This window comes from Grus americana, chromosome 2, assembly GCF_028858705.1.
Source record: "Grus americana isolate bGruAme1 chromosome 2, bGruAme1.mat, whole genome shotgun sequence".
In the NCBI taxonomy this organism is placed as follows: domain Eukaryota; kingdom Metazoa; phylum Chordata; class Aves; order Gruiformes; family Gruidae; genus Grus; species Grus americana.
This window is the reverse complement of record NC_072853.1, coordinates 10,206,440-10,223,634: the sequence shown is the minus strand read 5'-3', so window position 1 is coordinate 10,223,634 and position 17,195 is coordinate 10,206,440. Positions and strand designations below refer to the sequence as shown.

General features: G+C 38.3%; 1 protein-coding gene across 2 annotated transcripts in view; it reads right to left on the bottom strand.

Moving 5' to 3' along the window:
- The window catches only part of ADCY8 (adenylate cyclase 8), a 129,411-nt gene that overhangs the window by 29,646 nt on the left and 82,570 nt on the right, over positions 1–17,195 (bottom strand). For both annotated transcript variants that reach the window (XM_054816995.1, XM_054816996.1), the window contains exons 8-9: positions 12,724–12,921; positions 6,545–6,645 (exon numbers count right to left, since the gene is read on the bottom strand). In XM_054816995.1, the coding sequence (XP_054672970.1) occupies positions 6,545–6,645; positions 12,724–12,921 (299 nt within the window). The remainder of the gene's footprint in view (positions 1–6,544; positions 6,646–12,723; positions 12,922–17,195) is intronic.

Below are 17,195 nucleotides of genomic sequence, written 5' to 3'. Positions count from 1 at the left end.
GGAGAACCCAGCATTAAACCTCAACACAATACCATGCTAATAAAAATAAATGTGTAAACAGTTAAGACTAGGAAAAATCAGTTGTCATAAATCTGAGACAATTAATCTAGGAAGAAAAACAACAAAGACAGCAAAGATTTGTCCATGTTCCATAGGTCTGCCATTGCTTCACATGGTTTCTTGCTGAGAAACTGCTGTTGAAGTAACAAGCCAGGGAAATCATTGCCAGTGCCTCTCCCTGGCTATACGGAGTCCGAGCGGCAGGAATGTCCTCTCCTTTGGGACTCTGTTGTCCCTTAGGTTCCTTTCAGAGCAAATCTATTCAGCCTGTAGGATTCTGACGCACGTATGTATGAGCTGGTTCCCACTCTAATAGGCTAGTTTGGGGGCAGTTTAGTAGAGTTTTATTTTGTATGCAGCACAGCACAGGTTTCTTAAACTCATACTATACCGAGGGTCATAGACTCTAAAGCGAGTGCAATAATGTGGCCTGTTTTCGGGAATAAGTCATGATACAAAATTTACAGAAATACAAGATTCCTCTCATTTTAATTAACTAATTAACGGCAGCTAAGAATCTCACTGGTTACTAAAAAAGCAAAATCTACTGTTTTCATGGAAGTCCTTTAAAATGTAAAGCAGATGAAAAGGTGTTCTATGATCCAAACATGTTTAAATAAAACATGGCATTTGGCTTAATCTGTAAATTTTGGTCTTGCAAATGTGATACTTAATCAAGTATTATTAAATGCGTACACAGAATAAACGGTTCAATTCCTTTGAATAAACCGTTAAAAACAATAATTTCTTCTAGTCCAACTTTCATTGTATTTTTCTACATTTATTACTTTTTCTTGCTTAAATCTGGGACCTGAAGTCAATCAAGTAATCAAAGTGGTTGAGAAATGCGGTAAGTTGTTTTACTTCACTAAGAAGAAAACACTCAACACTTCACAGTTCAAGATTTTTGTCCTCATTTGTGTCAGTCATTGTCTTTCTGTGTCTCTTTTCCCAAAGATCAAATCCATGCAAAATAAAAGAAACTCCACCGCTCCTGTAAACCTTGCCGCTCTTCACTCTGCTTTCCCTTGCCTGTTTGCTACAAAGATAACGATTAAACTTGAGGCTTTGAATTAAGTAATTAAAATTTCTAATAACGTAGTTGTATACGTGCCAGTATACTAAAGTGATTTAATCATAATGTCTCACAGAAATATATCTTTGAAAGTGGACTATCAGGGTGCTCCAGGGAGACTTCTGCACTTCCAGATGGCTGCATGTAGGTAAGCTGTACTCTGCTTATTAAGGTTTCTGTAAACATATGTTTTGTCTTAATGAAAACATGAAGTGTCAGATTTTGCTACACATCACCTATCCCTCCTCTCCTTGAGTGGGTGCAATGGTATTTGTACACTTGTGCCCTACAGCAAGACAAATTTAAGGGTGGAAATAGAAATGAAAACATCAACATAGCTTTTCTCTCCTCATTTTTCAGGAGGTCAGCCAGATCCACTCCCTGAATCTGAATGGACTATATCTCGACCTACCTGAAATTCTCTTTAATTTCAGGCTATTTGAGTTTTGCTCTAGAAGAACAAATTCTAAACTCATACAGATCTGAAATCAGATCTGTGGTTTGAGCCTACTAACTAAAGCTTTTGCTCTAGAAAGTTTCGCCGTAAGCTAATACATATGTAGCCAACAAGAAGAGGAAACCACACTGAGATAACGGCAGGAGAGGATACATGGACATAGCTGAGAAGCAGTGTGTGAAGGAACTGGCATTTCTTAGCTCTGGCCATGTTTGCAGCTGATGGATAGAATCCAAAACATTTGCACCAACGAGACACCAAAGAGGCACTGGGTAGTTTATGTGAAAACTGTCAGTACATCTTCCTCATAGTACTGATGTTTGTAGAAAATGCCTTGAGAAAACAGCACAAAAATGTTTATGTTCAAAAGGAAATATGTTTTTTTGGAAAAAAAGTAGGTATAAGTCAGAGTATATATGGGGAAATGTTGGTCATGTTGAGGGAAAAGACATGAATAACATGAGCTACAGGTTTCAAAACTGAAAGAGATTGAAGTGCACAACTGTATTGCTGTATGCTTTAGCCTGCTTAATTTTAAATATTACCTTTTACAAAAATGTTCTGATTTTCAGTGTCCTAATTCAGCTGCTATGATAGAGATTCAAATACATTAAATCTGATAGTGTTTTAATGACAATATTTGCATAAACGTTATTTCTTTCTGATCATCCAAACAGTCTTGCTGGGACAATGACTCCTTGAAAGTATCAGGACAGAATAATGTGCAATCTACTTCAGACTTTCTTGTCTGACATAGCCAGTAAAACCAAACTGTATTATGAAGGGAAGAGTGAATAATGAGGAAACAAAGATCGGAGTAGGACACACAGATTTCATTCTGTGCAACTAAAATTTTTCTGGGAAGAGTTTCAGGACTTGCTGAAAGTCCCAAGGCTACCAAGTAGAGACACAATGCAACAATGCCTTGAGAGCAGCTTATATCTGTGGAAATACACAGAAAGCCAAGGTAGAGAAAGTCAATAAAGCCAGGGAAAAGATGGACAGTATGTTCATGAAGAACTAGTCAAGAGAGTCAAGAGGGCTCATCAAGAGAGCTGTGTAGTTTAGGATACAATTCATCTCACTGCACAGCAGCCTCTTACATTTATTCAGGTGGAAGGCACCCTGAGATCCACTGATTGTCCTCTTCTCCAGTGGCTAGGCTTTGAATCCAGGGTACAGCCACTGACAGGTATTTATGTGAGATTAATTCCTTCAGTTTGCCACACTACAGTAGTCTGTAGTAGCCTTCTTGCTTTCCAAAGCCAAATGAGTGAAATCCTCTTTGGAACTGATAGTTTCTATCTATACCTCAGATATATATAGGCAGTCTATATATGCAGATGTAGCCTACCAATTCTGCAGACCTAGCTTGACCCAGCTCTAAATGAAACCAAATTAAGGCTTTCAAAAAGATTAGGGTCAAGGCTCAAGAGGTCAGACCTCAGGACACTAAACATGAGTTCTTATTTTGGACTGCCAAACTCTACATGTAAGACACAGTGCTATTGAATTAAGGTATTATAAAGGGAGCACCTAGGGACCTAACTCTGGGATATCATCCAAAATGCAGCATAACCTGCTTAAGTGCCTGAGAAACCATGGCCTTGTATTTGTTCATCATAAATATATAGGCAATAAAAATTCTTCCACTGTAGCTGTTCGGTTGAAGTTCGATGTGATTGCTTCTTGTTTATGCCTGCTTGAGATAAAAGCAAAACTGAAGTCTGCACATCTCCTATAGGATCAATCCAATATCTGTGCTAAGATTTTTTTGGCAGCATGCTGATAGGATCAAGTACAGCAGAAGACATAGCCAAGGTTAGAAGAATAGGAACAAACATCCATAATACTCCTCTGTCCATGAACTTCTCCCAGAACTATGACACCTGGGTTGGATCCCCTCTTCATTCAAGACCAAATGCTTTTCTTTCTAGGGATTCCCTTACTGTCAAGATCAAGTGAAGTTTTAAATGGACCTTTTGCCTTCCCTCTTCCTTGTGTACAGTCACAAATCAAGAGTTGAGCCAGAAGGAAAATTTACGTAAAACAAAAGATGCAGATGTCTGAAATCTGTTTTTCTCCCCTCACAAGAATAACCAGTGAAAAACTGACAGAAATAATAGTATTTCAGCAGTCTACTCTAGTATGATCTATTGCCCATGTGAGCATATAGAAAGTTCATTGCAGGAAATGAATCAAACTCCCAGTCCTCTCAGATGGAGAAGATGAATCACTGCAAGGTTGGCAATGTAACATAATGGCTTCATAGAGGATAATTACAGCAGAAATATGACATTAATTTATGTCACTTAGAGTAATTTCCCCAACTCAATATTTCAAAGAATGAAAACTGTTGCAAAGATTTTTAAATTCAGTGATGTGCCTGCCCTGTCAGGGAAAAGTACAAATGGATCAAATATTTATCCTGTGGGAGACAGATATAAACTGAGATAAAATTCTGAAACTCACATACAAAGTAGATGCAATCATAGAAAGATGATTCCCTTCTTTAACACACAGACTAAGGCAACCTATCTGGGAAACTACCTGAAGATCCTTAGTAAGATAAGTTTTATGATGATTTAAGCAATGTTTTCTTTCACTGAATTTATGGAAATCCCCAAAAGACTCAGCTCAGAAAAATATTCAAACATGTACTTAAGCAAATAGAAAATTCCATCCTTTATCAGCAGAGCTCTGAAGCATTCATTGAAAGACACTTAAATGTATTGTTAGGAAACAGGTAAGTTACCATGAGGAGTGTGAATTATAGTTTGTTAGTTGTTCCATGGAAATGTTGTCCATGCTTTTCCATTGTGGTAGTTTACTTCTCTGATATCTACTAGAGGTATAACAGATGAGCATGCAGTTGTCTCCAAGACTCTCTGAATCAAAATCTTGCCTAACTTTGTGATAGCTTCTTCATGTGCTCATACATTGAATTGTTTTTAGAACTGGAATTTAGGAAATTTGAACTTCCAGATTATTTCCTCATTCAATATGTTCAAGCATATTGAAACCTTCTGACTAAAAACTCTCATACTGTTATTTTAGGGTTGCTCATCTGTTGACCTTCGCTCATTTAACAGGCATGTTTTTTTAAGACTGAAACACATTTTTTGAACCAGAGTATCAGAACTTGAAAAACAAAGACCAAAATTTGCCTTCTTAAATCTTGACAGTGATTTTTCAGCTCCTGAAAGAAGATAAGAACTGCCATAAAACACCCATGTGGCTCCAAATCTTCTCTCACAAAAGGGATAGTGGTAAATATCCTTTCCCTAAACACCTTCCCAGGTTCCAGCAATCAACCTTTAAGGGCATTCTTGAGGCCAAGGCTCCATACTTGTGTTTAAAAACCTCTGCTGATCTTATCTTGTAGGAAATTATCTAATTGTTATTTGAATCTATTTATATTTACAACCTCTTTAACATTCAGTGACAAAAAGGCCCACAAAGCATTTCTGAAGTGCAGGGAAAAACAAGACTACTGTGCAAGATGGGAAACCGGGAAGTGAGACAGCTGCAGGCAATGTGGTTATGTGACTCCTTCTCCCCTAATTCCAATGGCACTAGACACCCTCACAGGAATTAACAGAGATGAATCTGTGCAGATAGAAAAAATGTCATGTTTTTTTGCTGGTACAGCAGTGATTGATATAGCAGCAGAAATATTTTTGGAAAACTGGTTCCATTAATAAGATCCATAAATCTTCTTGTACATACTGAGAAAAAAATAAAAACAACAGCTACCAGAAATAAAGAATTTTGAATGTGTATTGGGAGAAGAACTTTTAAAAAAGCAAACAAACTTATTAGTATTATAGCAATACAGCACATAACGAAGAGCAGCAGGTCAGGTACTACTCTGGATACTTTCCCAGCTGAGAACTACGAAATACATGGGACACCACTGCTGCAGAGTGCAGTTGCCTGCCTGCATCTAACCACCATTTTGGTATTTTTAGACATAAACATGGTTAACCAGATCTTCTGGAGATGATCCAAAAAATATTGCTGCATTACTGTAACACAATAAAAGTCTTATTTCTTATACAAATACTGTATTCTCAAAGTTATTCTATAAGCAGACATAAGTTAAGGTTAATCTGAGTGTTAGAAACCACCTGAGAATTATGTTCATCTGGGCATTTCCATTTTAGTACTCACTCTGCTGAAGACCAAATGGGACCAGGGGCAAGTTTTAGTGGTGGGCACGTTCTGCTGGCTCTACTATGATGCTAGAAAACTGACCTTAGTCCTTGTACACACACTTGTGTTCTTACTAGTAAATAGTAGAAAAAAATGCCAATTGATGGGTTTGACCATGTGAAACATGTGAATGCAGAGGTTTCACCTGTGTCACATTTTCATCATCTTGATAGGAAACTGTTGCTTGGTCAGCCTCAGGTAAAAGCAGAAGTGAGAAAAGATCTACCAGATCACCTCCTTGCTTCCTCTTTGGCACGAGATTGCTTTCCCCAGCTGGGTAATACGTATCATCAGCAACAACACACAACAGTACAATTTTCTTATGTAGCATGTAAGAAACGAACCCAAATCACTGATTCCCAGGGTGATTACCAGTTACTTAGCAAAGAGGCACTATTATAAGTCTGGATCAGGTTTTACTTCAACACTGGAAACAGCAAGCCATATCGTGCCAAACTTTTGTAACACAAAGTTCCCACTTACCTCAGCAGGAGCTCTACTTAGAAACATAAAAACATAACGTCAGTAGATGCTGCTGTCTCACATGAAAACATGTAGCTGCAGATAATGTGATACAAGAGTAGTTAATATTGGAAAAAAAAGTGAAAAAATATTTCCAAACACTTTTGGGGAACAAGCAGATTTTATTGGTTCATTCCACGCCAATCCTAGAAATGTTATCCTGCTGTTTCCCCAAGAGCACCTTCAAATGTATAGAGATATATTTCTGTTTTTACCTGGAAGAAGGAAGTAAGCTTTGGATAGCGGTGATAAATACAAGAACAATAAATGCGCACACCAAGTTTGATTTGAATACTTCATCCCGCATTTGAGAATACTGGAATAAAAAAAAAAAAACAACAAACAACAGAAGAGTAAATTAGCTGTTAATTCATGCAGTTGTTTCATAAAGACTGATGCATACAGGAGACTTTGGGGATATTAGCAGGAAGAGCTAATAAATCAATAAACCTGAATTTGTTTTTTAAAATGAAACACAACAAATAAGTAATTAATAAGCTGGTAAAATACTTTATACAAGAGAGCAAAACTCTGTAATTTGCAATACAAAGTTGTTTTACTTAGTTGCCTCTTTTTCAAAATTATTTGCTTTAAAAATCCCCAAATAGATACCAGGGGCTCGTGCTGCTGAGTAGAATACTAAATGCCTAATAGCATAACCAGAGGAACCATGGGTTTCCTCACCTGAAGACAAACACTGAAGTCAGCTGCAACTCTGCATGCATGATGTCATGGAGGTGTTTCCATGCTTGCCAAATTGAGGCCAGTCCGTTTTCTTTTTTACTTTCCTTTCTTTAAGAAAAGTACGTAGTTTGGGACATTCTGTGACTATTTGGAATGTGGGTGAAGATCTCTGTATCCTAACTTATCCAGAGGCTGTGCAGAAATTTGGCAATATGGGCATTCTCCAAGGAGAAAATAAAGGTATTGTTATGTAAAAGGCCATCTGAGGTGCATTATTATTATGATTTATTTCAAAAGTATTTTTATCCATCATATCAAACCACAGAAAATGCTAGCAGGTTCCCCTTTTATGGGAGTTACCAAGAAAAGGAGTAACTGATAGATCAGTGAATCACAGTGGATCAGTTAAAGTGGAAATGTTACCCAAGTCCTCAGCTGGTATTTATCACTGCTAATTCACTTAAACTCCAATTGTTTACAGCAGATGAAGATTGGTCCATAGACATATTTTTGTAAATCTCTTTATCCTGTACTGGTGCCACCAAATTTTCTTCACATAATAAAAAAATCCCACAGATGCCTGCCCCAGCCATTTTTCCTCCTCTGAACAATAACTCCATTTTATTTAATCTCTTGCAGTTTTGAAGGAGCTAAGAGTTATGTGTACAGAACAAAAGGAAATCAGAGTCAAAGAGATAGCAGATATCAGAATCTTTCTCCGGCAATTTGGAAATAAGACAAACTGCAGTTATAAATGCCTAGAGAGCATTATAATGGAGAAAAATTAAAACTAATTAGGAAATATATCAGGAACATACATTGAGAGAGTTCAGCTATGAACTGCATTTTATAGCTAATCTGAAGGAAGCTTTATAGGTCTTGAAGAAAGTTCCTATGTAGACTTAGATCATATTCATTACATGGACCTTCAGTAGGGACTTGATCTCAGTTATAAACATCTGGTCAAAACACTCTGAAGCTCCTGAAATGGGAAAAAGGCTTCTCTCTGCCCTGCTCCCTTTTGTTATGAGTAAGAGAGGGGGTTTATTTGTTGGCATTCCTCATTTTGACTCCTCCTCTGCTGTGATTATACCCTGTGTCTGCTGTTGGCAGAAGCAGTGTCACTTTGACATGATTTTTGATGGCGTTTACAGGCAACTCCATTTTGCTGCTGGAAGCACAGAGGCAATGACCTTGATTTCACGTGTGGGGAAACAGAACTGCGTCAGTCCGCTTAAATAATGGACTAGGGCTTTTTTTGATCGCGACACAAAAAGAACCGGAAGGAAAAAGAAAGGTGTGTTCCTTAAAATATAACATGAAAACCCACAACTGTTCCTTAGGGAAATTATAGCAAACTAACTGAATGAAACACAAACATGGAATTGCCTGCCGTGTCGAGCGTTATATCAAAAGGATGAATGCTGTGGTCTGATCAGTGACAATGCTGTGATGAGAAATTGTTAGCATTGCTGAGGCAGCACAAACACCAATGATAAACGTAGCACTTCTGTAGCCGTCTATCCCTTAATGACTTGGAGAAGTAACTGAAGGATAGACTAAGCCTCAAGGCACTTCCATAAGTATGGGAAAGCATGTAGCCAACTAGAGCTGCGTAGAAGGGTAGGAAGAATCGTGGTATGACCTACCCTACAATGAAAACCTTAGCTGCAACAGCCCACAGACCTACCTTGCAGTGGCATGACTTGCTCATGGTGCAGTGAAGGCTCACCCTGCTTCCCGTGGGGCTTGAGCCGTTCGCGCTCTTGAGGGAGCACTGTTTATCCACTAGCCCAGCCAGCTACCTGAAACTGAGCTTGCATAAGAAAGGCCAAATTTCCTCTGCCAAGTAATGCTGCTTATTCCCCCTCTCCTCTCTTTTCCCAGGGCTCTTTGAAAGGGCAGTACTGGGAATAAAACAGGCTTCTGTGTTCCCCTAGAGAAAGTGTTTGTGCACTGGGGAAGAAAGTTTTTGGTCTTATCCTCACTGCTGCTCTTTGACTCAGATAGGACCTTATGGGTGAAAAGGGAGACCATGTGGTTTTTTTCTTCAGAACCATGGTGTTTGTGCCACTGGAAAAACTTCTGCAGTAGAGGGGAGGGACAGAAGAAGATCTATCAGGAAGCCTAAGGCAGGAGAAAAGATGGATGAACTCCTGAGAAGACCAAATGGTAGTCACAGGTCCAGGTGTTGATCAATAATGGAAAAGAAGATGCTGAACAGGTCCAGAGTTTGCTCAGTGTTTCTCGCTGACCTTCTTGCCACTGGAAGTTTCTGGGTTGAAGGAAAGAGGTAAGGCCCATGTCTGCAAGGATATAGCGTGCAGAGAGGGCAACATTTTTTTCCTACTCATTTAATTTCTAAACCTGAACTGTGAAATTCAAAGCCCTTTTGATATTTTCAGAGTGCTCACCTCACAGAAAATATGAAGACACTTCACCTCTAAGCCCAGTCTGATTTATGATCCCAATGTACTTTATGGATATCACCAATAGAAATATGTAGGAAGGCTTAGAATATCTTTATATAAATCTTTACATTGGAAACTTTCATTAACAAATACCCTACCAGCATGTAAACTTCCCTGCCCTCTTACTATGCTTTATCCTGTACAAAAGTATATGGTACTGATATTTCCAAGTCACTGCTATTAAGGTGGAGCATCATAATAATATATTTAATTATTGGAAATCATCTAAAGTAGTATAAAATTTTCCTTATGAGCTATTACATATTTGGAAATCCTTAGTGTATTTTCATGCTACCATTAAAAGTACTCTCCTGTGATGAGTCTTTGGGTCTATCTGCCTACATCCTATTTGTGAAAATAACTTCTAGCAAAATTGGGAAAATATGAGAATGAATTAGTCTCAAAATGAGATATCAAGTGCTAATGGGTGAAATACTGGTTAGTAATGACTAGTCCATTTGGGTAAAGAATCTGTAAGATATAGCAGGTGGGGATCCTGCACAAATCCTCTGAAAAATGAAGTATTACAAAATTCATATGGAAATCTACATACTGCCTCAGGGAGATCACCCATTCGCTGATGCAACCATTACTGCTTGCTGTGGAATCGTTTATTCTATCACCAAGGACATAGAGCAATGAGATAAGAGAGGAGTTGGAAGATACACCAATGGCTTAAACTACTGTGATATACCAGTCTTTTAAACCATTGTAAACCAGGAGCAGTGCTAGCTCCCACGGTAGTTTTGGACATGCTGATTCCAGAAATTACTTTTTTTTTACCTTTTGAAACCTTACACAAAGCAAAACAGCATTTTCCTTGCTAGCGTAAATCCTCTGTTTGCAATTGTATTACAATGAGAAAACCCCCAAACAACCCAGACTGTTTAAATAGAAGCCCAGCATGACATTTCAGATCTATTCAAGTCACCCCAAAATATTTATGATCCCACGGCATGGTAGTCTTGTTACTAATTCAGGAAGAAGAAATATAGTTTAGTGTTCATATGGTTACTCACTTCTTTGTGGTTTGAGGTACAGAGCATTAACACAATTCTCATTGAACAAGGTTAACGTCACACTTGTTGATCAGGATCTCAGCTATGGGTACCGGTTGCTCTGCCTTCTGAATAACTGTAAAGTCTGGGGTGAGAAGTACTTACAGATAAAATAAATAAGTTTTAGGCAGATGCCATCACTGCCTGAAAGTGGGATGGCTAAATGTGAAGGCACAAGATTTTACATCGGGGAAGTTATTTTGCTTCAGAGCTACCTCTGACTTGAAGCTGTCACTGGCTGAACAGAAGGTGAGTGGCAGCAAATGAAAACGGCAGTGTGAGGTGGGAGGCCCGTAGACATACACTCTCTACGTGCTCAGCAACGCTACGGAGAGCAGCTCAAGGTACTGATGTAGAAGGTCATGTAAGCAGTTGCAAAATGTTAATGGCTAGAAGAAAACATAATTCCAGGCTGAAAGGTTAGGGGTGGAGAGAGCAGAGGGAAAAGGCTGCTGAAACAGCTTTATGAGAGTATCAAAACTGCTCAAAATGTTGACTTTTAAATAGACTTTTTGTCATCCAGATGCAATTCAAAATGTTATTAATATTTAAAATCTGACCTATGTAATGCAATGGATTAAAGCATGGGCGGTTTTTTTTCCCTCCTCTTGTTTAAGTTGCATTTAAATGAAAATCTACTCTTTCTGTATAGATTTGCCTTGTGGCTGCTAATAGTGAAGTCTAAAATGACAAAAAAGTTTATATTCTGAATACAGCATCTGATTCTGTGCAGTGTCCCTTCATTCCAGTCCATGTTCAGGCCTCATTTTTATTAAATAGTAGTGTAAGACCAGGTGAACCATTGACTAGCTTACTCATTCAGCAAGATGTTTGTGACCAGACTGTTTCCTCTTTTGCACAAAAAAGTTTGAATATACTATCCCTCACTTTCTAGGTTAAATGCTATTTTGTCTTGACTTTTTGACCTTATCTTTTGACTTTTTGACTTGAAAAGATTAAAGATTACTTATGACTTTTGAGCCTTTAGGTGGTAATTCACAGGATATCAGAAATCTTGGATTTCAGTTCCTCTGGGTCCCTGTCAGCTTTGCATGATGACTGCACTGAAAGAAATATCTGTGTATCTTCTGTTGCAGCAGTAGTGGCTAAATCGGCCTTGGGTATTCTACCTTGTGTCACAGTGTCATAAATATCGTCATGTAGAAATTAAATTTTTTTTTTTTTTTAAATGAACCTTTCTTTTTCCTTCTGCAGGATTGCTTGTGAAATAAGGGCTAAAATATACATAAAGCAGAATTTTTCTTTTCCAGTGGTTTTCATTAAGCTTTCACCACAGATACCACCTCAGGGCTGGTCTCCCATAAGCCAAGTAAAAAAGTCTGTTTTCCAGTGGAGGTTAAAGAGATGACAAAGTGGGCCTCCATGCTTCCAATTCCCTGTTATTTTTCTTTCTTTTCAGTCAAGTGCACATCCTATTGCAGACCTGCTGTTGCTGCCTTGTAGCAGTATACAAGTTAATGAAATCATTTGAGATCTGTGCAACCCTGCCCCATGTCATCAGCTTTCAAGGAAAGTTCTCCCATTGCCTTATCTTTTTTAACTTATAACTTACATCTGGATGTAGGCTGAAATAGAAATTAGTGATATCATATTGTTGATGAGAAGCAGCAAAGACATGAACAATATTTACCTCTTAGAAGCACATGTTTAAAAAGGATATGTAAAACAAAGAGTTGACAATTCAGTTTTGACTTGAAATTAACATAGCAGCTGCCTAGAGGACATCAGATGGATCCTATGACTAAATGAAAAAAACATATCTATATACATATAGATATATGTTTTGAATTGAAGTGTCAGTTTATTAATATGCTCAATCACCGTTTGTGCCAAAGCAACCTGCCATCTGACAGAAAACTGCTTGTACTTGACAGCAAGTGAAACCTGGCAAATGGCTGTTGGTTTCAGAAGCAGAATTTGCTCAGAGTAGGCATTTTCCAACAATAAAATGTAATCATTGCAGCATTATAATACCTGCATCATGACACTGTCTATTATGACCTCTAGCTCAGCCCCAACTTCTAAAAACTGAAACAAAATGAAAAAGAAAACCAAAACCAGAAAACAATCAATGCAAGCCAGAACCTACAGCTCCTTTACTTCAGTGGACATTTATTACGATTTGAGTTGTGAATAATGCGGCTACCAAGACCCAGCTACCTTATGCTCCAGGCTGGAGTCTTTAAACATCAGTGAAAAAGGCTTGATATGCTCTCTTCTCAATTTATCGCCACTCCGTAAGTCGATGGTGTGCTCTATTCGCTTGTTAATTTCCTCAGGCCCAGACTGGACATGCAAAGCTTGTGCAAGATGGTTTGGAAGCAGATTTATTGAATTTCTTGTTAGGGCAGCCAGAGTCTAGGGGAAAGCACATGCAAACAGAATAAACCTGCTGGTCCCCTTGGGTTAAAAATGCAATGTTTTAGATCATGTTGCATTGCAAACCATTATAGCATTCCATGCAATTCATTCAATGAAATCTACAGAAGTGTAAAATAATAAGTCTGTTCCACTAAACACATACAGTACATTAAGGGGAGGACTTTAATGCTCTCTTTTATACAGACTAGGAGGTTTGCTGCTGCACCAAACACTAGGACTATATTCCCCTTTCCAGATTCTGCTAATTAACTATTAGAGCATGCATGAGGGCAGTACACACCAAAATCACAGCAGGTTATCTAACTCAATGGTGTGTTTTCACAACTAAGAATGGAAGCTACAGAATGCAGAAGTCACAAAACAGGAGTAATGATGTTTTTCTTGATCTTAAAGTTACTGGATGTGTGTAGTAAAGGAACAGATCAGTTAGGCAGGAGTGAAGAAGGTGACATTTCTGATTACTCCAGCATGGGTTTTCAAATAATATGTTCTTCTTCACTACTGGTATATTTCAGCCAGTCTAGATTACAGTTAGAATATATGATTTAATTTAACTGTAATTCATATTATTATTTTCAATATTGTCCCAAATGCATTATTCCTTTGGTATTTCATTGTCTAACCAAAGAAAAAAAAGACTTTTGCACAGCTTCACAAAGGAGAGCTAGCAGAGATACGATGAAGGGTGCTTCACCTTCAGGAAAAAGGTAAGAGTTTGCTTTCATAACGGGAATAACTCAATCCAGTTTCATGGTATCATTTCATGACACAAACCACAGTGAAGCAATGCTTTCCCACTTGAATGGGAAAATAAACTCTACTACCTGTGATATTCCCAAGGGTCAAGAAACTTTAATGAATGGAAAGGACATAAACCTTCATACATCACAGCATAAGACATTTCAGAGTTCTTATGGATGAAAAATACACTTCTGCTTGAGAAAAGTTATCCCATAGGTCCTTGCTGGAAAGATCTTCTGCTATATGTCAGACTGGGCATTGTTGGGAACAGGAGTTTGGGATGGATTTATCACTAAATTTCTCTGGAAAGCCAATTCTTTTGGATTATGGGATTACCTACAGCAAATGATATAGGGAGATTTCCGTTGTTCATATTCAAAATATAGTCAGCAATTGCATTCTAATGAATCTTGGAGAGCTCATTAAAACACAGGAAGGGTCTCAGGTATCCACTGTCAAACTCCAAGTGACAACTTTCTTTACAATCCTAAAATAAAGTCCAAGGACTCCGTAGTCACAGACAGTATCTTGTTTTCTCATATTCCATCTTTTGATGAGTGACTTAAGACCCCCAATATATAGGTAGAAAAGGATATGAGGACTAAAATCTTCTGTCTGTTGAAGTGAAAAGCAATCTTCCTGTTTGCCTTAGTAGAAAACTTCAGTAGCGAAGGTTTGGCAAACCACTCTGCTCAAATCTCCCCATTTTCCCTCCAGAAAATCAGTATCACCAACATTTGGAGAAAAAAAAAAAGTATCCGGGAAACTTTTCTCATACTAAATTTTCAGATATTCCTGAATCCATATCTTAGCCTTGGAGTTAAAGTGGAAATGCTAAGGTTAGAACTCAATCCCCAGAAAACAATCCATTGAGTCGACTGGATAAATACCGTATAACTATACACTAAGGCACTACTTTAGTTTAAGTACTCCTGTCTCTCTTAAACTGAGCTGTATGGAAAAATTATTATCAATTTGTGGTGGCTGAAATCACACAAGAGGATCTGAAGTCACTGTTGGAGGAGATCACATCAGATGCTGTTGTGTGCATTAATTCCTCAGAATTAATTCATATTGCTATATTTCCACTGGAAGTGAGGGTGGAGAAGGTCCCTAATGTTTTAGTTGGGCATCGCATTTTATTTACACAAGGAGAATTATCTCAATTCATCCTAGTAAGTGACTACATTTTCCTTCAAATTATATTTTAAAAATTGATTAATACAAAGAACTGTCTTCTTGCTGAATGTATGAAGTAGTTTACAATGCATGGTAGATGAACGTGATATAATATCACCACTATGGCAACAGTGTCAGTAGTATTGGTGCAAAAATGGACTCTAAAGTTGCATATATTTTCAGAGGATAACAAGGAAATTCATATTTGAGTTTAGTGGAGTCTTCTCTCCCTCATGACCATACGCATACTTAAGAAAACTGCTTCCCTGTAATTAGTAATAACAATAATGAAAAATATCATGCAAATTATTGTCCCAAGAATATGTTCTAACTACATTTTGTCTCTGTATCACCCTCCTTGTTCTGCATCTTTTAAGACTGCGTTATGCCAACATAAAGAAATATCGGTTCTCCCTGTTACCTCATCTCCACTTTTGTGAACAGCTGTATGGAAGATACAGTTATGAATCCTGCAATGGGCTTTTGAACCTTCCTGATGTTGACAATAACCATTCATCATACAGGAACACATACATGCCAAAAAAAAGAACAACAAAAAACCCAGCCAAACTTGCATCTGAGACTAAAAGATAGGATGAATTGAAACAAACAAATAATAAAACTCCAACTTTAGAGATATTGTATAGAGATCTAAAAAAGGTAGCTGTTATTAGATTTGACTTCCTTCCTGCAAAGTTTTCATGCAACAACTTCAAGCATCCTGACCTCAACAAGAAGGGAAATTTTTAAGTAGTGGCATTTAGAAAACTATAGGAAGGCTTCAAATTATTTATTTCATACCGCAAACACCAGGTCTTGGAAGGAAAGAGGGAAATACAAAGTGAAAGAGACAGGATACAGGTAGAATTTGGTTCGAGAGGGACACCTAAATGAAGGTGTCTAGGTGCTTGGTGTTTAAGCTTCTATTACTGGCAATATACACTCTGGATATTTTCAGTTGCACAATCATATGCAGCTATGGTCGGCTGAGATGCCCTAGGGTATCCTGGACAACAGTCTCGATCTAGGAGATATGACACAAGTCCTACAGGAACGCCATGCACTGCTGGTCAGTGGTGGAGACCAGCTGGCGTGGCTAGGGTATCTCAAACTGCCATAGAGAGCCGCAGTTAAGCAGCTGAATCAAGCTCTTACTCAGCATGTTTCAGCACAGGTGTTTAGCACCTGATATGTGAGACATCAGAGTCTCTTACCTGGCTCCTAACTGATAGTCCAGATGATCACGGGTCTTTTATAAGCCCCGTGTCATATGGATGTCTCAGGCACCCTAGAGCACCACGAGTAGCACTAGACCCTTATGTTTAGGAGCTGAGCTGGGTGGGACATCGATACCTGGGACGGTCAGTATATACACAAATGCAGGTGCCTTGGTTTTGAACTGAATTCCATCCTGTTGTTTATACTTGTCTGTCATCTTGGCAGTCTTTAAGTATAATTTTGTGATAACTGTTAAGAGTCATTGCAGCCACCACTAAAATATGCTTATACAAGACACAGACGTATTAATATGCTTTTTTCCTAATTCACGTTATTATAGGCCCATCAGGTGCCTCCAGCACCACACACAGTGACCATATTATGCTTTCAGCTACTTCTTTAGTAAGAAGAAGAAATCCAACTTCATCTGCTATTGATTTATTTTAGAGGATGAGGCTTTCACTCTCTTAACCCAGACATTTGTTTCAATAACAGAAAACCCCATCCGTATTGGGCATGGCCTGAATTTCAGAGCAGGCACTTGCGTCCTTGGCTTACCTCACCATCAGAGCTAAGGGTGATGCTAGCTGTGCTGCAGACACACGTAGCTTTTGTTAATGTCTATGACTGCCTACATGGAGAGTTATTCTGTTCCTTAGTCATATCAACACACCTTCAGTTCACTGACTTAGGCTGCCCAGAGCAAATGAGTTTGAGGTAAGGAATACGAATTGTGATAAATTTGAGCTTGGCAAGAGAACTCACCAGAGACTGCCATTTCATATTCTTCCTAACAGAAATACAGCGAAAAGGAAGACACATGTGATCAGAGTTGCTCAAATTTTGTTTTAACTTATACTGGGTAAAGAAATCATTTAAATGCTATTGGCAAATATTCAAACATAAGGAGTGATTCATTGTTGGGTTGCTGCTACTTGGATTCTCAACGTCTGCTGCTGCCAGTGACCTTTAGGCTGCATAATTAATGTTATTAAATGCTTATTCTGTCCAAGACTGACACACCTCTGGATAAAGCTACTGTATCCCAGTATAATTTAAATCTATCATCTGAATTTTGAGCTGAAATACATTATTTATGAGCAGTAATGCCT